General features: G+C 49.3%; 1 protein-coding gene across 1 annotated transcript in view; it reads right to left on the bottom strand.

Annotated features, from left to right (window-relative positions):
* Positions 1-23,662, bottom strand: part of EFCAB6 (EF-hand calcium binding domain 6) — a 195,544-nt gene that overhangs the window by 137,258 nt on the left and 34,624 nt on the right. The window contains exons 5-6 of the mRNA XM_069102833.1: positions 18,915-19,003; positions 13,455-13,518 (exon numbers count right to left, since the gene is read on the bottom strand). Of these exons, the coding sequence (XP_068958934.1) occupies positions 13,455-13,518; positions 18,915-19,003 (153 nt within the window). The remainder of the gene's footprint in view (positions 1-13,454; positions 13,519-18,914; positions 19,004-23,662) is intronic.

Here is a 23,662-nt window from a genome sequence, read left to right as displayed (position 1 = left end):
TTGATCAAAGGGAAAACTTCCTGACACTTGGAGATGTCCAAGAGTAGAACAGGCTGCCTTGAGAGGTAGAGGAGTAGAACCTCCAAGTTCCCTTGTTAGTAGTCTTTGAACAGAGGCTGGGTGACCATTTGTCAGGGATGGGAATCCTAGTGAGGATTCCTTTGGGGTTGGACTGCGTGGCTCTAAGCTCCCTTCTAAATGACATCATGTGTGACACTAACCAGGTAACTTTTGGGATTCCCTGATGGGTCCAATCAGATCAGAAGGAATGGGGACTGGAATAGCCATTGTCTTCTGTGATTCTGGCCCTGGGTGGGCCAGAGCAAAGCCCTGCCTTGCCCAAAGAGGCAGCTTCCGATCTAGAGCAAAATGGAAGACCTTATAGGACCACTGCTACCAATGGAGCATGTCTTGCTTTCCTTCTACTAAATCCCTATACATTTAGAAGGAGAACCCCCCCTCCAAGCCCTCCCCCATGGAATCATGAAGAAGGATCGCTCTTACAATAAACGCATCAATGCTCATTTTCCTTATTATTCTACTTTTGGCGATTTTGTATAAAATCTTTAATTAAAGTTTTTCTTTGAAATTGTCATTATCAACCCAGAAGAAAGAGAGAGAAAAAAATGCGAGAAAAACACAGCTGTGCAGCGATGAGGCCCTATTCAGGACTAAATGAACTGGAACGAGTAAGCATCGTGACGGTTATGTGGGGAGATCGGCCTCCGTATTCTCAGCAGCGCAGTCTGACTTGTCACTTTATATTGATTCCATCTGTTTACACTCTACCAGCGCTGGCTTCCTACAGTGAACATTTCCTATTCACCAGCTGGTAGAGATGGGCCAAACCAGATCGGAAAAAATTAGACTGCATTCAGAACCCCATAAACACAAACTTGCAAACAGGGGACACGTTGGGGGAGGGAGACGACAGGGAACAAGAACTCCTGAGAGTTCCCCCAGTCACCACCCCTTTGAAAGGGCCTCTGTGTTTAGCATCCACCCTTGGGCTGTCACTAAAAGGTCAAGGAAATGGGCCCCCAAGTGCCATGTTTTGTCTTTTTATTTTTGCCACTTGGACTTCAAATACTTTCAGTAAAGGAAGTCCAGACATCATGGGAGCCATAGAATCATTCCCTTATCATTCCTTCTGTACTCAGGACCTTCCCCACCCTAACATGGCTTCAGGAAAGGGCCTGTCAATCAGCAGTCCTTTAAACAGGACCCCATCCCAGGACTATAGATGGACTCCTCAGACCAGAATTCCTTTTCCCTATTTGTGTTATTTCCCCTTGCTAGAATGGAGGCTTTTTAGATGCTAGGCCAAGGAGTTCTGGCTTCATTCTGTGGTTAGCAGAGACCATGGAAGGATGTTAAACCAGAGCAAGATGAGAAATGTGTATGGAAACAATTGTAGAATGGTTGGGGGGAGCTGGGGTTTGGGGACAGGTGGTAGGAAATCTTTCAATTGATCGCTGCCCTTATGGGGATGAGCAGCAGTGCGGACCTGAACTAGGGAGCAGCAGTAGGGATGGGAGAGAGAAGACAGAGAGAAAATCCCTCCCCAGATCTATCCCTGAAGCTTTTTCAGTCTTGGCAGTCCCCATCCAAGCTCCAAGCCTTCAAGGTTCAGGGATCAGCTCCAAACTGTAACAATGATGGTGGTGGCACCCACCCACAACCACTCCTTCTCAGGGAATCTCAGCCTTGGACGGCGCTCAGAAGCCCCTCAGCTGAAATCCAGCAGGAAGCCTGAATCCCATCTCCGATATCCCCCACAAGCAGTTAGCTATCCTCTGCTTGTATGGCTCTGCACCAGACACAGCAAGTCCTCAACCACAAAGGGCAGTCTACAAGCATTTTCCTACATGCCAGGTGCTGCATCAAGCCCTAGGGAGACAAAGAAAGGAAAGACACAGACCCCGCTCTCAAGGAGCTCACATTCTAAAGGGGGAGGGGGAGACAACATGCAAGCTGCTATGTACATACAAGGCATCTGTGGAATAGATGAATGGCAATTTCAGGGGAAGGCAGTAGAGGGATGAGAAAGGACCCAAAGAAGGCAGGATTGGAGCTGAATCTTCAACGAGCCCAAGCAGCCCACTCCACTTTCTGACAATCATTACTAGAAAATTCTGTCCCTCTTTTTTCTTCCCATTAGTCCTGACTCGGTCATCCGGGCCTGAGCAAATTTCACCTAGTCCTTCAAGCACCCTGCCTCACCCTCAATCTTGTCTTCTTCAGCATCAGGAGCCCAATGTCACCGAATGGACACTCGGGCTCAGTCACCCTCCTCAGTCCTGCTCCAGCTTGTCAGTCTGTCCTCAGTGTGTTGCCCAGCATCAGACACATGGCTTGAGATGAGAGCTGAGCAGAATGGAGGACAACGGGACTCTGCCCTCCTTCTGCCAGCCGTGGATGCTAGCTGGGGATGACTTACCTACACAGCTCTTCTGTTCTCACCAGAGTAATCAGAAAACTCCAAGATGAGCCTACCTATGTAGGAAGCTAGCTCCTGGCTCCTACAGCCAAGGAGCTTTTGGAATGAAAGAGCACCAGACTGGGCGTCAGAGGTTCACCATCCATAGATCAATAAACATTTAGTAAGTACCTACAATGCCAGGCACTGTGTGAAGCACTGGATCTGTGTTCAAATCCTGTCTTTGCTGTTCATTTCCTGTGTGACCTTGAACAAGTCTCATCACTTTTCTGGCAGGTTCCTCATTTGTAAAGTGAGGTAATGGGACCAGATGGCTTTTGACTTTCCTGCTATCTGTGATCCTGATGGTCCTACTGAAGTAGATTCTCTCAGCCTCAGTTTCTCCATCTGTTAAAGGAGGGGGTTAGACACAATGACCTCCGAAGTCTGTTAGCTCTAGATTTGGGGTCTTTGTGACCTTTCAAAACACATTTTCCTTTATTTTGTGGTCATTAACAGCTGCAATGAAGAAAAATATTTTTAGCCGTCGGAAAGAGAAGGTAAACAGAGCCACAGTGACTGAATTTCCCAGCCCTAACATTCCCTGTTGTAAGACCTTTCCCTGCCCTGACATTACCTGTTCTAAGCCTCCTCTGCCCTCTAGCTCTAACATCCAATTATTCTGTAATTCAACCTGGATTCTCCAACCCACTTTGTAAAAAACGACAAGGCAATTTTCATGAATTGACTTACTATACCGTATAGCCACAATTCCTTCTAGTTGACCTATTTCCCACTGTCAGTTTAATTGGGCAAGCCCCGAATTCTGTTTCAAACAGATGTTTTGAGGGCAACTGTGGTTATTCTTCCAGAATGACCAAAGGTTTTTCACATTTCATTTAATCCTCACAAGAAGTCTCTGAAAGAGGGCAAGAAAAATACACCCATTTTACAGATGAAACAGTTCTCACCGCTGTCCCATTCAAAATATATTCCACCTCAAACCACAAGTATTTACAGACAGCTACTGTGTGTCGGGTTCTGTGACAGACTCTGGGGATGCAAACGCAGTCCCTGCTCCCAAGCAGCTTTCACCCCAGCCCGGGCTTCTCTCTCCCGAACATTCCCACCTCCACACCTTTACCCAGAGCCTCAGCTTCACAGCTCTTAGTTCATCTCCTGCCCATCCTTTCTCGCTGCTGTTACTGAGTGGGAACTCCTTTGTCTGGATCAGTCTCATTGATAAGATCCGCCTCCAAAGGCCTCATCGGGCATCTCCAGCTGTTCGTCTGATCGGCGACTCAAGCTCAGCCTGGGGCAGACAGCACTCGCTCTTTCCCCCAAACTCCTCCCAGTCCCTTAAGGTCACGGCCTCCAAGTCGTCCTGGCCTCTTGACAGCCCTCCTCTCACAAATCCAGGGACCAGATCTTGTTTCTGTCTCCACAATGTCTCTGGCCTCCGCTCCTTCTCTGCTCACAGAGCCAACGCTCTACTCCGCGGCCCCCTCGAAGCTCTTGGAGAGGCTCTTCCTCCACCCAGCCTCCGTTCAGCCTCCACCAGCTGCCCCAGCGATTCTCTCAAGTAACCGCATGGCTTCCTGGTCCCATAGTCTCCAGGGCCTCCCCCCAAATAGTGGCTCCTTTATTGCGCCCTTGGGTCTTGACCTCCCTTTCCAGCTTTATTTCACACTGTTCCCCTCCATGCATCCCACAGTCCAGAAAAACTGACTTTCTCTCTCCGATATTCCTGCAATGCCGACCTTCCTGCCCCTCTTAGACTCTGCTTCAAGGCTCACTTTCTGCACCGAGCCTTTTCTGTTCCCTCCAGCTGCTACCTCCTCCCCTCCCCATCACAGCACAGCCGTCTACACACTGGACTCTCTCGGATAGACCGGAAGCTTCTTGAGGGTAAAGACCGATTTACTTCTGCCTTCGAGTCTCCAGCACTTAAGCCAGTCACCGGAGAGTAGCTGGCGATCAAAGAGGGTTTGTTCATTGGCTCGCTCTGGCTTCGATGTTGCAGCCTCGGGACTCTGGCCCTGTCCCTAGAACCTTACCAACGCTTCTCACCTATTGATTTAGCGGGGCCTGCCGGGACCTTGCAAACTTAATAATCCCAAGGACTAAGGCGGCGGCAGTGGTCCTCAGAAACTCTGAGTTAGTTCTGCCCCTTTCACACGGCTGGCTGGTCATTGCAGAAATCCCGTCCCAGACCTAGGCTGTAGAGCCAGACCGGGATGTGGCCTCTCCCACCCAGGGTGGTTGTCACTGGTCTCTCCAGACTTACTTCAAGTGGCTCCTTTTCACACATCCCATTCTCTAGCCAAACCACCTATTTCCCAGACTCCACAGTCCATCTCCTACCTCCAGGCATTTGCACAAGTAGGTCCTTGTACCTGAAGTGTCCTCCCTTTCCAAATCTTTACCATCCTGTGAGGGGAGGCTTACATGCCTTCTTCCACCTATCTGAAACCACTGAGAACTGGTGTTTCTTCTCTCCTCCAGTTTTCTTCTCCAACTGCCTTGAATTAGACAGGGACCACTATTAAAAAAAAAATCTTTGGCTCTCCAGGGCCTCACCAAGTGCCGCATACACAGAAGTACTGCGCAGCGGACATCTCCCAAAGTTCACCCCAGGGTCTGCCCTGTGTCCTCCTGGAGTACAAAGAAAGCACTCACTCCCCGTCTGCTGACTCCTCCACAGGCCTCATTCTAACTACTACCTCCAACCTTTCCTGTCCAGACCTGTGGCCTCCAGAGCCGCCAAGCACCTCCAAGAGGCTCTGGGAGCCGCCCCCCACCCCCGCCACATAATCAACCAATCAGAACACTGGGGGGGAGGGGCTATGAGAGAGTGACTGACAAACCTCTGGGAAGATGCAGACTCACTCTCCTAATTGCAACAGCAGCCCTAATTCCATAATTGGTGCACGGGGAGAAAACATAAGCATTGGATTTTAAAAGCACAGTCATCAAGGTACTTCCTCCATTTGGATCCAGAGATTACTAAGGAATCTTCTTTTTGGAACCATGTGTCAAAATAACCTGGAAGAACTCTGTGCAGATAAATATACACATGAGGGGGTGCTCAAAAATGGGGAGCAATGAACCAGCATGTATTAATCGCTTGATTAAGTGGCAAAGTGAGCAGAGCACCGGGCCTCGAGTCAGCAAAGAGCTGTGTTCAAATTCAGCCTCAATTACTAGTTATATGACCCTGGACAAGTCATTGACCTCTGCCTGCCCGAAGTATAATAATAGCATCTCTCTTCAAAATAAAGTGCTTTGTAAACTTAGAATGCTGTGAGGGCTAGCTTGTGGCTGTTGTTACCACCAGTACCAGGTGCCCAGCTAGGCCCTGGGGACACGAAAGCAGAAAAAGGACAAAATCTGGACTCTCAAAGTCACGAGAGTTTAAGGGCCTTGGCCAAGAGCTGCACCGTGGCCCTGCCCCCTCGGCCTTGCTGTGCTATATAACTTGCCACATACCAACAGATGTGTGTCAGGCCTCCCTGAGGCCCAACACGGCCAGGGCGGCTGCTTCTTAGTGCCTCTCACAGCACCCAGCCCAGGTCCCTGTGACTACTGGGTTTCTGAGTAGCATTTTCAATGGAAGAATAACTAAACAGGCACACCAAGGAGTGTGGAATCTCCCCCCTCCTTAGCCACTCCCAGACTCATCTCTAGGCACAGGTGCACTCACATCAAAGCTCTCCTCCAAGCCCTCTTGTCTCCTGCCAGGGCAGACACCTCCCCAGCCAGCCACTCCACTCCAGGCCCTGCCTGCCCTTCAGGCTGAAGTCTGACTCTTCCCTCCTAGCCCCTTTGCCCTCATCCCCACCCACCTTTCAAGGCCCAGGTCCAGCACCACCTCCTTCAGAAAGTCTTCTCTGGTGGCAATCATCCTCTCTCCCTCTGCCCACCCCAAGCTCCCAGCAGCCAGCTGCCAGGCCCTCATGATGGCTGCTCCTGCCCAATGCTGAGGTAGGGGAGGCATGGATGATTTTCCACACTTTGCAGTTGAGGGTACTGAGGCCAGAGAGATGGAAGGGCTCCCCTAGCCGAGGTTCTGCAGACTTCCTGCCTCCCAGAGCTTCCATAGCACTCCCCTTGGGGGTTCCCTGGAGGCAGTGCTGGAAGGGAGCTCAGAGGCTGTCTAGGCCAGGAGTTCTGAACCTAGTTCTGAACTGCTCTGCAAAGTATCCAGAAAGCCATGTTTCACTGGCAGTGATTTCTGCTGTCATCTCTATTCTGTTATTTGCCTTCAAAAACAAGATTCTGAGAAGTAGTTCATACATTCGCCAGACTCCCCACCACCGCGGGTCATGACACACAAAAGTGAAGAATGCAATCTAGCCCAACCCCTTCACTTTACAAATGAGGAAACTGAGGCCTAGAGAACTGAAGTGGGCAAGTCATCCCCAAGGCCATAGGGATGACAAGTATGCCATCCTACCACTCTACAGTTTGTGCCCTAATGGGCTTATCTCCTGCTGCTGTTTGTTTTTTAAACAGCATCTATTAAGCACTTACAGCCTACCAGATACTGTGTGTGCTGTGCCTGGGATTACAAATTCAAAAGAAAGAAAAGACAGACAAGCAATCCTGCCCTCCAGCAGCTAACAATCTAATGGGGAAAGCCAATACATAATGTAAGAGTTGGAGGAGGGGAGGTGCCCATGCAGGGGCACAGTGGCTCTGTCTGGAAAATCAGGGATGACGGCTGTCCTTTGGAGATTACATGTGACAAGGAAGCAACATAAAGGATGTCCTTAAAGAAATGGATAACCAGGAAAAATCGGGACAGCGCGCTGGTCATGGAGGGAGACAACCGGCGGGCCCCCTCCCTTGTGTGCCTTTGGCATCCACAAGACATAAAGAGGAATCAAGGAAGATTGCCAGTACATTGGACAGAGGCCCTGTGACCATTATAAGGAGCACAGAAGGGGCAGGCGTAGAAGAGCCATGCTCTCCACCACTGGAGAGAATGAGATCATCAGAGCACCAGACTCGGGTATCTCCCGCTAGACTCTCAGCCCCCTGCGAGCAAGGATGAAGCCTGGAGTATCTTTTTCCATCCCCAGTTCCAAGTATAGTGCTTTGCATGTCAGAGACTCTCAGTGATGGCTGCTGAAGGAATGATTCATTGCCCCACTAACTAACATGGGGCAGAAAACATTTGCTAAGCAAGAATGCATTCCCTTCTGAAGCCATCTCAAATTCCAAATGAGCGCTGCCCCAAAGAATAAGGTTTCATTACCACTTCCCTTCAAAGGCTTCAGAAAATTAATAACAGGGGGAGCCAAAAGTAGGCCTTGGGGCGGAGGCATTTCCAGAACAATTTAAAAAAAATAAAATGGCAACTGATTATTTTGTGATGTGAAACGTTCAACATCAAAATGGAAATGCTAGTCTTCCCCTTGCACACAGACAAACCGAATAAAAGCTGTGACATTATTAATCACCATATTCAGTTATGATTGATAGACTTCTCTGCAGCAAAGGCAGAAAACCTCGGGATGCAATCTGTCCTAACAGCTCTGCGATATGTTAATATTTCCCTCAGACGAGGGGAGGGGAGAGGGGAGTGATGTGTCCAAATACCTGCTGCAGTCAGTTACTACCAAGTGAGCCATCCAGCAGGGACCTGATGAAAGCAGGATTAGGAGAGGATGTAGTTAAACCCCAAGCTTAGAGGGTCCGTCAATTTCCCCATTGTGAAACCACCATCTGTTATGGAAACAGGCGGCATTCCACCACCTCCCCAAAAGCTATTGGCATCCTAATCCCTCCACCCCTGAGCCAAGACTTAATTCTTGGAACTGCATGTATAGGACACGATCTCGAAATGTCTTCTTTAAAGTGGGGAAAGAGTCCCAGGCTCGAGAGTCAGAAGGCTTGAGTTCAAATTCTGCCTCTGTGACCATAACTGGGTCAGGAGGCTTGGCCAGAGGAGCCTCTGATGTTTTGCCCAACCCTAGATGGAGGAGTCTGTGATGCTGCCCCATGGGGTGGCACAGCAGAAGGAGCTGAGGACATGGAGCTGGGCTCCACCTTTGGTTAGTCTCATGACCTTGAGTTAACTTCTCTGAGCCTCAGTTTCCCCCTTGTGGGTGGTCCTGAGGAAAGCCTATCACAGACCTTAAAATGATACAAAAAATTTGATTTGTCATCATTGTAACTGTGATGACAATGATGTTTTAAGGTTTGCAAAGTGCCTTACAAATACCATTTGTTTGGATCCTCACAAAAACCCTAGGAGGCAGGAGCTTTTACAGTTGAGGAAACTGAGGCTGACAAGTCACACAGCTGAGAAGTGTCTAGGGCTGGATTAGAACTCAAGTCTTCCTGACTGTACACCCATCACTTACAGCACACTGGCATAATAGACAAGGAAGGTCTACAAAGCCCTAGAACCACATGGGTTCCCATTATCAACTCCTTCAAGGAAAAAGAGTCCACAGTGGCACAGGGGATGATAGGCTGCCATGCTCTGTGTCAGAAAGACCTAAGTTCAAGTGCTGCTGCTGACCTTTACTAGCGCTGGGGCCTGAGAGCTTCCAGCCACTCCCCACAACTTACCTCCAAAGCCTCCCTGACAGAGCCAACGGGTCTTCTCAGCAAGATTGTAGACTTTAAGCAAAGAGGAATCTTAGAAGTTATCTCAAGTCAGTCATTTCACAGATGTGGAGACTGAAGCCCAGAGCAAAGAGCTTTATGAAGGCAGGAACTGTCTTTTGCCATTCTTCGTAAGACAGTGATCAGCACACAGTTGGCACTCAATTAATGCCTGCCGGCAGTGACTTGCCCAAAGACATCCAGGGAATAAGCAGCAGAGCCAGGAGAGGGGCCAGCTCCAGCGAGCCCAAGACAATTCAAAGGCAGACATACATGATGTGCAGGCAGTGCCATCCAATACAGTGACTCACTGACCTGGCACCGCCCTGAGGGGGCCCAGGCCATCTGCACGCCCTCAGCCTTGACTCAGGACCTTGTCAGTGCCTCTCCTATGTATCAACCCTGCCCCACATCACTACTCATCTCTGGGAAAGTGACCGAGCTCTCTACTAGACTGGAAGCCCCATGAAGGCAGGGCCTCCACGTCACTGATCTGGGCCCCTCCAAGACCCTGTGCTCTGAAAGCTGAACTGAATGAATGCGTCAGATTTAAAGTCAAAAGATCTGGTTCAAATCCTGACCTTGCCACCTTACCAGGATAACCTTGGACAGCTCCCTTTCCCTCCCTGAGCTTCAGCTAACTCCTCTGCAGAATGGCAGCTAGATGGCGCAGGACCCAGAGTCAAGACCAGAGTTCAAATGCAACCTCAGACGCTCACTGGCTGTGTGACCCCAAGCAGGTCACTTCACCTCTGCCTGAGTTTCCTCCACTGTACAATGAGGACAATAAGCCCTTTTTCACAGGGCGGTTGTGAAGATCTAATGAGATAATATGGGCAAAATGCTTGGCACATAGTAGGCCCTACACAAAAGCTGATTTTCTTCCTTTCCCCTACACACCATTATGGACTCACATACAAGCTTGTAAACAAGTGCCAGAGGCCTCCGGGGCGTCTTAACTTCCCTAACTGAATGGCACATTTTTAAGATCTAATATTCAGCCTTGAACAGGGAAGAAGCCCTAGGATGCCTCCAGACACAAAGGCATTCTCAGGCAGCTCAGGGTGGGGCTGGCGGTTTTCTGGGCTGAAAATCTAGGCTTCCAAATGACCTCTGTGCCCTTCCACCAAATGCTCTGATGGGTTCTGTGGCCCTACTATGCTGACCAACTTGGACAACCTTGAGTCAGGATAAGAGTATATCAGTGTAATATGGGAATATTAACATCCGCCAACATGCACAGCAGGAAACAACAATTAGCCAACATGTGAATTGTGGTTCAATTAACATTTCTATTCTCAAGGCTAATCATTTGTTAGTTTAAGTGAGACATTAGGCCTTGATTAGAGATGAAACTGTTGGCAGGGTTGGGCTCCCTGGTGGAAAATGCAAGGTGTGTGAAATTTAAACATGCTTGTGGAGAAATCCAAACCTTGGCCACCACTAAGGGCCTAAGAAAGACAAACCCTCTTACTTAAAACCAATAGGCTTGCCAATGGAACAACAAGTAGAATCTCAATGAATGGACTGCTGCTTGTTCTGCCCTGGCTCAGATGCTGGACATATTTCTCATAAGGTATTTATTTCCTCTCCAAAGTGGTGCTCAGTCGATGTCTGTTCATTTGATTTGTGGTTCCAATTATGCTTTGCAAGGAAGGGGACCTGTAGGCTCTAGGATTCCAGATCCAGAGCTGAGAGGGGCCTCTGGGGCCATCTAGGGTAACCCCTTCATTTGACAGAGGAGGAAACTAAGGCACAGAAAGGGGCAAGTGACTTGGGACTGCAGGAGCACAGATCTGGGGTTGGAAGAGGCCAGAGGCCATCTAGTCCAGCTGAGATGCAGCAGTTAAGTGACCACTTGCCCATGGCCAGTCACACAGGTGGTATCAAAGATGAGCTTTGAGCTCAAGTCATCAGATCATAGATTCTATGTTGAAGGGACCTTAGAAACCACAGAGTCCAACCCCCTCATTTTGCAGAGGAGGAAATTGAGCCTCAGAGAGAAGAGGGGTGGTGAGTGTCTGTGCAGGGAGGGCAGGACTCCCTCAATCCACCCCTGTCTCCAGAATAACAAAGTATTGAGAAGCAGGGCTGGGAATCAGGGAGCTGGGTTCAAGTCCTCCCGTGGTATCCTTAGGCAAGTCATGGAACCTTGGAAGACAAAGCTGCAGAGCCTCCCGGACTGGCTTGCAGAGGGGGTTTCCATCCCAGGGAACTCCCTGCCTGGAGGAAATCCCAGATCTGGACAGAACAAGCAGATGCTGGGCAGGGGCCCTGCCTCTCAGGAATGTTAGGGCTCAGCAGACTTCAAAGGTCTGGTAAATAGTGGGTGATTCCCACCAGCCACAGAGGATCTCTGTCATCTGACAAAGCTGGGGAGTCACCCATTCACATGCCTTCACTTACTCGATGACAAAGGGCCCAAGTAAGAGAGATGTTTGCCTTCACAGAAGGTAGATTTCTGACAGACTGGAAAGTGGGAAGCCATGGACACATGGTAGGTAATAACCTGACCATAACATCTTGGGGCTCAGAAAGGCCCTAAGCCCACCCACCCAAGCCCTCATTCTGTGGAGCCAGAGATAAAAAAAGGATTCCCACTGTCACACCAAGGGGCATGTTAGGGCCTGGCTCCTGGCTCCCACCAGGGGTTTCTGGGGGTATAAAATTCGTCAAGAATTTAGGAAAGTGGATTAGATGGCTCAGGGTGCCACAGAACTCTCCCCTACAGCTGAGCATTGGGGTGACCAGCGAGAGACGTGCTTTCACATATGAGGGATTCAGGGCTGCTGTAGGTTTTTTTTTAAATACTTGAAAATCTCAGAAGAATTCAGCAGAGGAAAATCAATTAGGCCCTGTTCAAATTGGCAGCTTAAATGGAGCACTTTCACCCACAGTCCCCACTTTGTTAATGTAATTCGCAGGTTTCATGGCGAAGAAAGGGGCTACTCCACATTCACGTTCTAGTGCGGGGCAAACGTCCAGCTGTTGGTGTGGGTTTTGAGGTCCCTACGCTCAGCTAGAAACACTCATTCAGCATCCATGGTTTGCAGAGCCCATTCTTAGGTGCTGGGGGAGTGGTGGGACTTCAATACAACCTATCCCTGTCCCCCTCCTCGCCAAAGAGCTGACTGTTGAGAAGGGGCCAACCTAGTGCCAGTCATAAACAAGCTTACCCTTGGGGCACTTAGGGGGTGCAGTGAATAGAGCACCAGCCCTGGAGTCAGAAGGAGCTGAGTTCAAATCCAGCCTCAGACACTTAACACTTACTAGCCGTGTGACCTTGGGCAAGTCACTTAACCCCAATTGCCCTGCCTGCCCCCTCCAAAAAGCAAAAAACCAAAAAAAAGAAAGAACAAGCTTACCTGATGAGTGCATTCTAAGGATACCAAGCCCTGAGTGGCATTTGAAGGTAGAATCCTGAGAGCTCCAAGGAGGAGGAAGCATTGAAATGGCCCTTTAAATGAATGAGTGGGGCAGGCAGGACATTCCCCGCATAAGGTGCTAAACCGGAGGTCTCCTTGCGAGCTAAGGCAGGAGAGGCTGGTGTTTGCCTTCTTTCTGGATCACCCTGTATGCCCAGCATGAGAGTCTGAGCTCGACTGGCAAGGGCAGGGAGCCAGAGAAGCCTCTTGAGAAGAGGAAGGAAACCAATAACCACTGTTTCAGGAACAAAAGCAGGGTGTTCGGATAAGCACTGGAGATGAAAACCAGGCCCTGCCCTCTCAGAGCTTCCATTCCACTGGCCAGGACAGGTGGATGGCAACAGAGATTATTCTGACAGTCCTGTGAAGGCTGAGTTGGCACTAGCAGGCCCTCAGATGATGAGCTCACGGCCTGAGGCCTCTGCTTCCCCCAAACCCATTATTGTAGACGGGAGGGATGTGGAAGGATTTGCCCAAGATCACACAGGCCTGGGAACCACTCCCTCTCACCCCCAATCCAGCCCTCTTTCCAATGGACCCAGCCAGAGGCTAATAGAAACTAAGCCCCAGGGGCTCTGGGCCTGAGGACACGAGCACCTTCCCACACCACATGAGCATGCGAGAATGGGCTGGGAGAGCTGGTGACCTTGGCCAGTGTGGCGCATGATGGGCACTGGTGGCAGCAATGCCATCCGAGTTCTGAGAAGCCAGACCTGGTCAGACTCCATCACCAGCCACAGGAGAGTTAATACAAAGTCATTAAGATTCTGAGTCTTCTCCTTTTCACTCATTCCAGTCGACACCAGGCAAGAAATACAGGCAACACGGGCTTCAAATCAGAAGGGACAAAATATCTCCTCAGCGAGAAGGGTCTGACGTGAGAACTAGTGACAACATGCAGCTTATTTCCTGGTATTTACCTCTGGTAGCTGCTACTTTGGGCCCAGATTGGAGGGGAAAGCCATTTAGAGAACATTCTAATATGATTATACCTTTTCTCCTAACTGGCATTCAAGTTGATTCAATGACCTGATGTTACACTGTTTCCCATTCACCCTGAAAAAATAAAAAAAAGACAAGAAGATAAATGCCTGACACAAAATCAAGGAGGAACAGACAAAATGCTCGTCCTGGGGCCGCCCAGAAGCCACATTGGCATGTTATCACTGGCATTGGGTCTGGGCTCCCGAGAATCTTATGGGAAACCAAGTAAATCCAAACTTAGACATAGGCAAGGGCAATAATCAAATAATAACAAACCATTTCTATCTGGACTCCATCAAATATAAGGATGATGAGAACACCACCATCAGTGATGGCCATTGGCGACCCAGGAGACAATGAAAAGCCCCTGCCAGTTGGGACGCCACAAGGCTGCGGCAAGTCACCAACCATAACTTGCCCACCAAAATAAGTGTAAATAACACATGTAAATAGGGGCACCTGGGACCAAAAAGCAAGGTGGGCCAGTCATGTAGCAAGAGGGACGTATCAATGTCATGGACAGCCCAGAAGCTGCCCTGGAGTCCACAAAACATTCCAAGACCCATAGAAGGGCACCCAGGGCATTGGCTGAGCCTACAGGGAGCATCTCAGGAACGAGGTAATGGCATACAGTGAGAAGGCTGGGAGAGACTGGGATCAGCCCCAGACAAAGGAATTCTCACACTAGTAAAGTGAGAGATTCCCACACACCTCAAAGCAAGCTGCTCCTTGCTGGGTCATATCCCCTTACCAAACTGCAAACTCCATGAGGACAGGACTGTGCATGAGGGGACCTTTGCAGCTTCCTCAGTCACTAACAGCAGAGGGGCCCTCCAACTTCAGGCAATTTTTAAAAGTTGTTTGATTCTTGAATTTGAAGAGAGACTTATAATTTATAAGGTTTTTATTGACAACAGGGGTTCAAAGAAGGGGAAGTGACCTCAAGGCCAGTAGGAGAGGCAGGATTCAAACCAGGGCTCCTGGATTCATAGCCAGCGATAAGAGAGGGGCTTACTCTGGTCTGGCTCTAGGATACTTTGTCCTGTTCTCAGGCTCAGGACAGACAGTGGTCATGAAAAGGACCTTGAAGATCATCTCATACAATCTTCTCCTTTTACAGACAAGGAACTATAGCCTGGGAAAGCAAAGTGACCTACCCAAGGGTCATCTAAACAGCAGAAGTCAAATTTAAACCCAGGCCCTCTGAATCCCAATCCACACTTATTCTGGGCACTGTGGACTTGACTCTCTCCTGGGTAGTTCCATTGAGCAGAAGCCTCAGACCATAAGGCTATAGTTGAAGGGGACCTGAGAGTCATGGAACCCAATCCCCTCAATTGACAAATGAGGAAACTAAGGCCCATAGTAGTAAAGTGATGTGTTTCCTAGACCTAAGCACTATTATGTCCTTCATACTGTCTTCATCAGCCAGCAAGGGTCAGTGAGTCAGCAGAGCATAAAACTGCTTTGAGAGGCATTAAATGTTTCAGGGCCCATTAGAGTCCCACCGTGGGGGGGGGGGGGGGGGGGAGGCAGGGCGACTGGGATATCACTGCCTCAGTTCACCCAAGGATGGCCCCCAGAACAGCTCAGGCCCAGTTTAGGTTCAGCTGAATTAGAATATATGTAGCTTTTTCCAATAAAAAAGGGTAAGGGTCCATCCCCATCTCTTTTACCTCAAAGGAAATAGGATCAATGGGGACTATCACAAAACCAAGAGAATCCAAGTTTTCCCTTGGCCTCTGTTTCTTGCCCCCTTTTTAGAACACAACTCAGATGACAGCTTCCATTTCTCTCCAAATGGAGCTTCTCAAAAGAGCGCTTAGATGTAAAGTTTGCAAAACATACAGTAATCCCTCAGAATGAAATTCAAGATTTGGATGGGGCCCTTTAGTACAAGAACCATCAGGCTCCTCAGGATTAGGCCCTCAGAAGCCCATGGTGAGTCACAGCCCACGAATGGGAAGAATGTTAGAGCCTGCTCTGTGGGGATTAGGGAGTCATTCTTGTGCTCAGGTCACTGGAGTGTCTGCAGTGGGTTCACCGAGGTAAAGGAAGCTGACATTAAGAAAGGAGATATTCTTTAAAAAAGTACCTAACTTTTCACTTTTGCCATTGTTACTAGTTCCCAATGGCAAGTGGATATGCATTTAATGCATTTAAATATTCATTTAAAGGGCATAACTTGAGTCCTATTCCCTACTAAGAAAGAATTTCCTAAGTTACCTCTGAGAAGCAGAAAACAGAATCCAAAAGGGGGAGCAGGGTGCCCATTAAGAGAGCCATCAGATCCAGGAATAGGGAGCAGATGCACTCTGCCCTAGTCCAAGCACCTCTGGAGAGCTGGGTTCAGTTCTGGGCAATCACTTTGATTCTTTGGAGATGTCCTGGAGAGGGCAGCCGGGATGGGGAAGGCCCCCATAGTTTGTGCTAAATGAAGACCCCTCAAAGGCCCTGCCTTGGGGATATTCATCTTGGAGAAGCAAAGACACAAGGAGTTCTCTTCAAGGATTTTGTGGCAGCTGAGAGAGCTCAGAGCTTACCTAGTCCATTCCTCCCATTTTACACATGAGGAAACTGAGTCCCAGAAAGAGTAAATGATTTGCCCAGATGAGCTGCGATTCCAACCCAGATCCTCAGTGACAAGAAACAGGATTAGACTTTTTCTTGGCCCCAGGAGGTAGAACCAGCAGTAACACATGTTGCAAAGAAAGATTTAGGCTTATAGAAACTTCTGTGTTCCCAGATTCCAAAAGTGTAACCGACTATCTTACAATCCACTCTGTCTCCAAGCCGATTCTGGGCGGCCTCTCATCAGGTGTGTCACAGAAGGGTTCTTTGGATTAGAAGGGAAGGATCGTGTTGGCCTCTGAAGTCCCTCTCAGTTCTGAGAGTGTGATTCATTTCAAAGGGAAATGAGGCCCATTCACATAACACCTGCCTGCATGTTTATTTTAACACAAACTTCTTTTGTTTTGCCCCATTTGTTAGCATATCTTAAACTCAGAACCACAAAGCCAGGATCACCGAAGAGCACTGAATTTGAAGTTAGGGGACCTGGGTTCAAATTCCATTTCTGTCACCTGGGTGATTTTGGGCAAATCATTTTCCCCACATAGACCTCATTTTCCTCATCTGTGAAATTACTCTAGAAAGTTTTTGGGGTCCCTCCCATTTCTAGATCTCTATGATGCTCAATCTGTCTGACATTGGGCAAGTCACTTGCTCTCTCTGGGCCTCAGTCTCCTCTACTGAAAAATAAGGAAGTTGAATGAAATGACTTCTGAGGTCCTTTCTAGAGTTAAACCCTCTATCCCTCTGAGCCTTTTCAAGAGGAAACAAATAGAAGATAGTATATATACAAATTTAAGAATTTAAAATTTTGCCTTTTGCTTTCTTAAGTCCAATTAATATAATGATTCATTGTCGTTAATATGCTTTCTGTTTACCTCACCCCTCTGACTCTGGAGCAGGGGTCCTTTCATTTGTTTGTGTCCGGGACCCCTTGGGCAGCCAGTCTGGAGAAGCCTGGGGACAGACCCCTTCTCTGAGTCATGATTGTAAGCCACAAAATAAAACACAGATGATTGCAAAGGAAACCAGGTAGCATGAAATCAAGATGTCATTTTCCCATACAGGTTTATGGATCTTCTGAACTCTAACCATGGACTCCAAGGTAAGAACCAGCTCCAGAGCTCTGCATGCTACTTTTCAGAAGGTTTTACTGCATTATTATAAATTACACTACTCTCAATCCTGTAGAACTTGAAAGTTTACAATCAACAAGAATTTTAGTGCCTACTGTACCAGGTATGAGGTACTAGACACTGTACTGTGTGCTTAACAAATACAAAAGCAAGACAGTTCCTACCCTCAAGGAGTTTACATTTTTAAGTTCATTTCTAAGTGCTTTTTCCTCAAAACGATCCTGTGGGGTCAGGTCTGAAAGTATTATTAGCCCCATTTCACAGACAAAGAAACTGAAAAGGGATGTGACCTGCCCTCTGAAACAATGTCCCTCCCACCTCCATCTGCTGACCCTGCTCTTCTCCTCTACCACCAGCCTCAAGCACCATCTTCTACAGGAAGCCCTCCTTGATTGCCCAAGCACAATGGACTTCTCTCACCCTCCCATCACACTCTGATTTCTCTTATAATTATCTCTACACCCCTGCTGGATCATAAGCTCCTTGAAGCTAGATGCAAAGTCTTAAGGATCTTTTAAATCTTGTCTCAGACCACACATGGGCATTGTCCAACACATACCACACTGCCTGGCACACAGAAGATGCTTAATTAAAGTTTATTAACTGACCCAAGGAGGCATTTATTAACTTTTATTGACTGATTCATTAATAACAATGGGTCCATCAATTAAATTAGTTCTGATGCTCTTAGAGTAATTTTAATGTCTCAGCTCTGGCTCCTCCCCACAGACCCTGATCTCTGGAGCCATGAGAGTTCACCCTACCTAGGCTGACCCAAACCCAGCGTGAAGCTCCCAGGACACCTTCATGCCACACAGCCATGCCCAGACCCTGACTAGACCCTGCCTCCTTGCCCCCAGGGCCCCTCTGCTCCTCTGATGCTGGGATCAGCCATGGAATCAATACTAGCATTACAAAAAGGCCACAAGGATCAATCCTGCCAGCGCTGCCCTATATGTGTAGTCTTCCCCTCTAGAATGTAAGCCCCCCGAGGGAAGGAACTGTCTCTCCTCCCCCTCCACTCCAGATGTTCAGTGCTTATCACCCACCTGCACAAAGTAATTCTTTTCCACTTGTTCAGAGTTCAAAGATCCATGAGCTCCCTGGCAGGGGCCCTTCATGTCTCAAGGCTGACTATAGCTGCTGGAGGTCAGAGATAGCCTCATTTTTGTCTGCATCCTGGCACATTTTTGGTGGGAGGGGGGCACCAAGCTGTTATTTCAGTGGCATAAGGAATTCCTGTAGGTGAGAGCACCTTCTCTGAAACTTAACATCCCAGAAACCTACCCAGGGAACTCACAGGGAAAATGATTTGCTCAGGGTCATGCAGTTCATCTGAGTCAGTTGGCCTTCTGTCTACACCACCATGGTGCCCCTCACCTGGTACAGAGCAAGCATTCCATAAATGCTCATGGAACTAACCCCTCAGCAGACAGTCTTTGTGAGGTGCTGTGGCCAAAAGTCATCATGAGCTGGTGGCTGCTGCTCTGGGCTAGACTTGTCCACACCCAGCTGGGCTGGTTCTGTGACAAGAAAGAACCAGTCTATCTATGAGGCTGGCACTCACAGACTTGCCAGCTGCCGAAGCGTCACACCAGAGGGAGAGGCTATGACCCTTGAGTCTCTCTGGTCCAATTCCTTGAGCCCAGGGTCACTCTGCACCAACAAGAGGTGCCCAAGGAGACCATCTACACCTGCCTCTGTTTTCATAGGAGCCATAGGGTCAACACTGGATTCCATAGAAAACACACCATTCCTTACCTTTTTAGGGAGTGCACATTGGTGATCAGCCTGCCAAACCTGGCCAGGAACTCCAGGTAGGGCACTTCCCCATTGCTGGTAAGAGGTATCTACAATGCAAGACAAGCAAGAGTGAAGCAATTGTGTCCAGAAGAGGGGAACCCATCATGACCCCTCACCCTCCTGACTTTGCACAGCAGACTCTTTATAGGATGGGCAGTTGATTCAAAGGTTCATGAATATCCCCTCCAAGACTCAAGTGGACCAGACATCGCCAGCAGCCCAGATGTGAGCATCACCCAATGAGAGCAGACCCAGATGGCTAGTTTGGGTACAGAGGAAGTCAGCACTTCTCTGGAAGAACCCCAGGAATCCAGCAGCCCCCAAGTGACTGAGGACCCAGGAGCATCTGACCTCAACCTCTGGCCACTTGGAGGACTGTCTGTCCTCTGACAAAACCAAAATGTGGAGCAAAAAAAGAAAGATTCTGCCTCATCTGCACTACAGTCACTGGTTTCTGAAGACAATAAACCAAGCTTAAATGTTTTGATTCCCATCCAAACACATCTATGAACTCCAATTTCCATTGCAGCAGAAAAGTTTACAATCCAAGCCATTAGCCCCCACTCCAATTGGACATGGATTTGGAAGCCATAGATCAGTCCATTCAACTCATTCCTGCCAGGGTCTTTTTACTAACTCTGATCCTGGGTCAACCCCTCAAAGCTCATTTTTCTCTCCACTGGCTTTTTTAGCCTGACAAAAGCAGGAAGGGAATGGATTCAAGGGTTCTGGCAACCATGGTACCTGGGAACCTTCCTAGAATCGCAGACTCCAGTTGGAAGAGGACTGATAGTCATCTGGCCCCCCCTAGACCAGAAGCATGAGTTCCTACTATGCCATTCCTGCTCAGGGACCACTGGACCCTGGCCTAGGCACAGTCAGTCCACAACCTCTCCCAGCTTCACATTGCTGGGCGGAAGGAAAGGTGAGTCTTTCCTCCTTCCAACTTCTCCCCACTGCTCCTAATCCTGACCTCCAGAGCTGCCAACAGAATTAGTCTAACCCGCCTTTCAGAAGTGGAAGTCGGATAACATCCCCCACATCTTTTCCTCTCTATCCTAAACACCCCCAGTTCTTTTAGCCATGCCTCCCAGGTCATGGCTTCTCCCTGGCCCCTGGTACTCTGGACAACAGAACCAAGAGTGGGTGCGATCCCTGCTCATCGGTCTGGTTCTGGCAGGCCCGCTGGCTGACAGTGATGGACAAGAGAATGCCAGCAGCGCATCTCCCAGACTGGACAGACTGCCCTGCAAATCCAGGCCCCTGAGGGAGACTCAGAACATGCAGCCTCAGGTTAATGTCCACGTTGACAGCTCTGAGCTCCCCTCTGGCCTTCCTGATACTCGCAGAGGAGATGCTTTGGGTCCAGGCTTATGGGGGGAGGGAGGGAAGCCCTCCACCAACCCAAGGTGAGAGAGGGGACAGGTGACCTGGATTGTAGTTTGCCTGGAGGAAAGTAGCAATCAATCAATCAATCAAAATTGACTCAGCACCTACTATGTGCTGGGCATTGTGCTGAGCACTGGGGACAAACAAGTCAAAAGAATAGTCTCTCCCTCAGGGACCCTCCATTCTAATGGGAAAGACAACATGTAAACAATGGGGTATATAGGTATACACAAGATCCATATAGGGCACTTACAAAGTGACCTTAGAAGAAGGGAAAAGTTTCAGGAACACCTAAGTTCAAATCTGACCTCAGACACTTACTAGCTGTGTGACCCAGAGCAAGGCACTTACCTGCCGTCTGCCTCAGTTTCCTCATCTGTAAAATGGGGTTAATAATGGCACCTACCTCTTAAGAAAACCAAGTGAGATAATGTCTGTAAACTGCTTAGCACAGCGCTTAGTAAACGCTAATTCCCTTCTCTTTTGAACAAGCATTTATTAAGTGCCTACTGTGTGCCAGAGGGCACTCTACAAATATTCTCTCCTCTGATCTTCATGAGAATTCTGTGAATTAGGTGCTATTGTGATCCCTGGTTCGCTCTTGAGGTAACTGAGGCAGACAGCAGTTAAGTGACTTGCCCAAAGTCACACCGTCTTCCAGTCTCTGAACCCAGTGCTGTATCCGTTACCCTGCCTATCTGCCTCCATATGGAAGGTGTTACAGAAGCAGGAGGCCCCTGGAAAGAAGACCACAGATGCTGAGAGGGGCAGGGGAGGGGGAAGAGACTTCCAGGGCTTGGGGGTGAAAGATCTGGACTGAAGGCAGGGTGGCTGCCACGCCTGCCGCCCCATTGCTGGCCTCCTCCTGGCCCGCAGTCTCCAGGTTTCCTGTTTCCTCTACACATCAGAGTTGGAAAGGTGTGTGTGTGTGTGTGTGTGTGTTTGCACTTGTGTGAACATGCATGGAGGGGTGGTTTATGGAAAGAGAAGGACTTCAAGACATTCCCAATGAATTCTAGCCTGCCCCGCCCCCCAGCTCCCTGGTCTGGCTCTGTGGTTCCCACCTGCCTGGAAGCCCCTGGCTCCCCTTCTCTACAGCCTTTGTCTCTTCCTCAGGCCCCTCACCCACTGCCTCCAGGCCCCTGTCCCTCGCCCCTCCCCTAAGAACACCTGTTGTCCTCTTTGGCTCAGCTCAGGCCCTTCCATCAGCCTTTCTAATATCCCTGGTGCCTCTCCCCCCAGATTTTGCCTCTGTTCATGTTAGCAATCAAGATCCTTGAGGGCAGGGACCTGGGCCAGCGCTGTCCACACAGTAGGTGCTAGATGAATGCTTGGGAGCTGAGTGACTTGCAGGTGTCATGTGGGTTCATCTGGGTGTGGCATCTCCATCTGACCCCAACTCCCCCCCATTAGATTGTAAGCTCTGGATGGGCAGGGCCTGTGAGTGTGGTTTCTTTCATTTTTGCAGCCCCAGCCCTAGCAAAGTGCCCTCTATACAGGGGGTGCATAATAAAGGCTCATACATCTTTCCAGAAAACCCTTTGAGGCCTCTATTGAAGGTGGGCCAGCAGGGGCAGCTATGTGGCACAGTGAATAGAGCACCGGTTCTGGAGTCAGGAGGACCTAAGTTCAAATCCAGCCTCAGACACTTAACACACAAACTAGCCATATGACCTTGGGCAAGTCACTTACCCAACTGCCCTCCAAAAAAAAGAAGGAAAAAAAAAGTACACCAAAAGTCGGCCAATATAAGCCTATGGGACCGGAGCTCAGGTTGCCTCTATAGACAGGCTAGAGTGCACTTTTGCCAGTTTTTTTACATTGAAGCATGACCTCCTCCCCACAGTTCTCCAGTGATCCTGGCTCTCAAAGGCTCTGCCAGCAGAACTCACGCTCTTACTACCAAGCTGGGGAGGCTTTGAGGGTGAGCCTGGCCAGGGACCACAAATGATCTGTTCTTGGGGAGCTTGCCCCACTCCCTCACTCCACTGGGAGACCAGCCGTCAGAGGACTGGCTGCTACAGTCGGAAGGTGTCACAAGCAGTGCCAAGGGAGAGACTGGCAATGCGAGAGGTCACTGGGAAATCTGCTCTGTTTTTTGAGCTCCCATTGAGAGTGATGCTAGGCTTTCTGAGACAAGAGCTTTGAGTGCAAAAGGCATCAAGAATTGGTACCTGCTGGAAAGAAAGAAACAAGGCCTCAGGAAAGGCCTGTGAAGCCTGAGGACAGTAAAGTCCAGGCCCGGGGTAAAGTGGAGCTGGAGTCTGCCAAGAATTCCTCTTTGGTCATTTGTTCTCATAACACATGACTCCACTGTTTCAAAGGGACAAAGTAACTATCGATGAGCCCCAGCATGCCACTGGCTCTGAGGCCAGACTGCCCAGAGTCCAGCGTGAGAGCCCAGAGAGCAGTGGCCTCTATGGAGGATGGCGATAAACTGCTCCTAGGGATCAGCAGCCAGTGAGCTGGGGCCTCAGCCTGAAGATGAGGAGCCTGGGAGAACTGAAAGGGCCCAGCCCGGGGCAAATGAGGGCAGAGACACCCATGCTGGCTCTGGGTGAGGAGCAACTTCCCCACACCGACAGCTGTCTCAGAAAGAGGATGGGGCTCCTCGGGCAGGAAGTGATGAGCTCCCTGGCCCTGGAAGCCTGCAAAGAGCAGCTAGATAACCCCATGTCAGAGACTGTGCAGGGAGGATTCAAGTTCGAGGGCAGGTTGGAGCAAGATCCCATCAGAGATGCCTCCAAAGCCTCAGAAAAACCCAACAGCCTATGGGGGAATCCAGAATCCAAATCCAGGTGGAAAAGGCCTCCACAATCACTGGGCTGAAGCACCAGCTAAAGCACCAGTCTACATCTCAACGGCCACCCCTGTGAGTCTGCAAGGGAGCGTGAGTGTGCGTTTGTGTGAGCCAGTGTGAGTGTATGTGTCCGTAAGTGTGTGAGCACGTGTGTGAGCCAGTGTGTGTGTGTGCATATGCGTGAGCGAGTGTGAGTATGTGTGTGCATGTGTGTGTCCATGAGTGTGTGAGCCAGTGTGAGTGTGTATGTGTGTGCATGTGTGAGTATGTCCGTGAGTGTGTGCATGTGTGTGTGCATCCGTGAGTGTGTGCATGTGTGTGTGCATATGTGTGAGCGAGTGTGTGTGTGGGCATATGTGAGTGTGTCTGTGAGTGTGTGAGCACACGTGTGAGCAAATGTGAGTATGTGTGTGTGCATGTCTGTGTGCATATGCGTGAGCGAGTGTGAGTATGTGGGTGCATGTGTGATTGTGTCCATGAGTGTGTGAGCACGTGTGTGAGCCAGTGTGAGTATGTA

The sequence above is a fragment of the Petaurus breviceps genome, unplaced genomic scaffold, assembly GCF_028583685.1.
Source record: "Petaurus breviceps papuanus isolate PSGF00001 unplaced genomic scaffold, PetGlider_PUasm1.0 558, whole genome shotgun sequence".
Taxonomy (NCBI): domain Eukaryota; kingdom Metazoa; phylum Chordata; class Mammalia; order Diprotodontia; family Petauridae; genus Petaurus; species Petaurus breviceps.
Note: the sequence above shows the minus strand (reverse complement) of the source record. Positions and strands in the feature narration are given on the sequence as shown.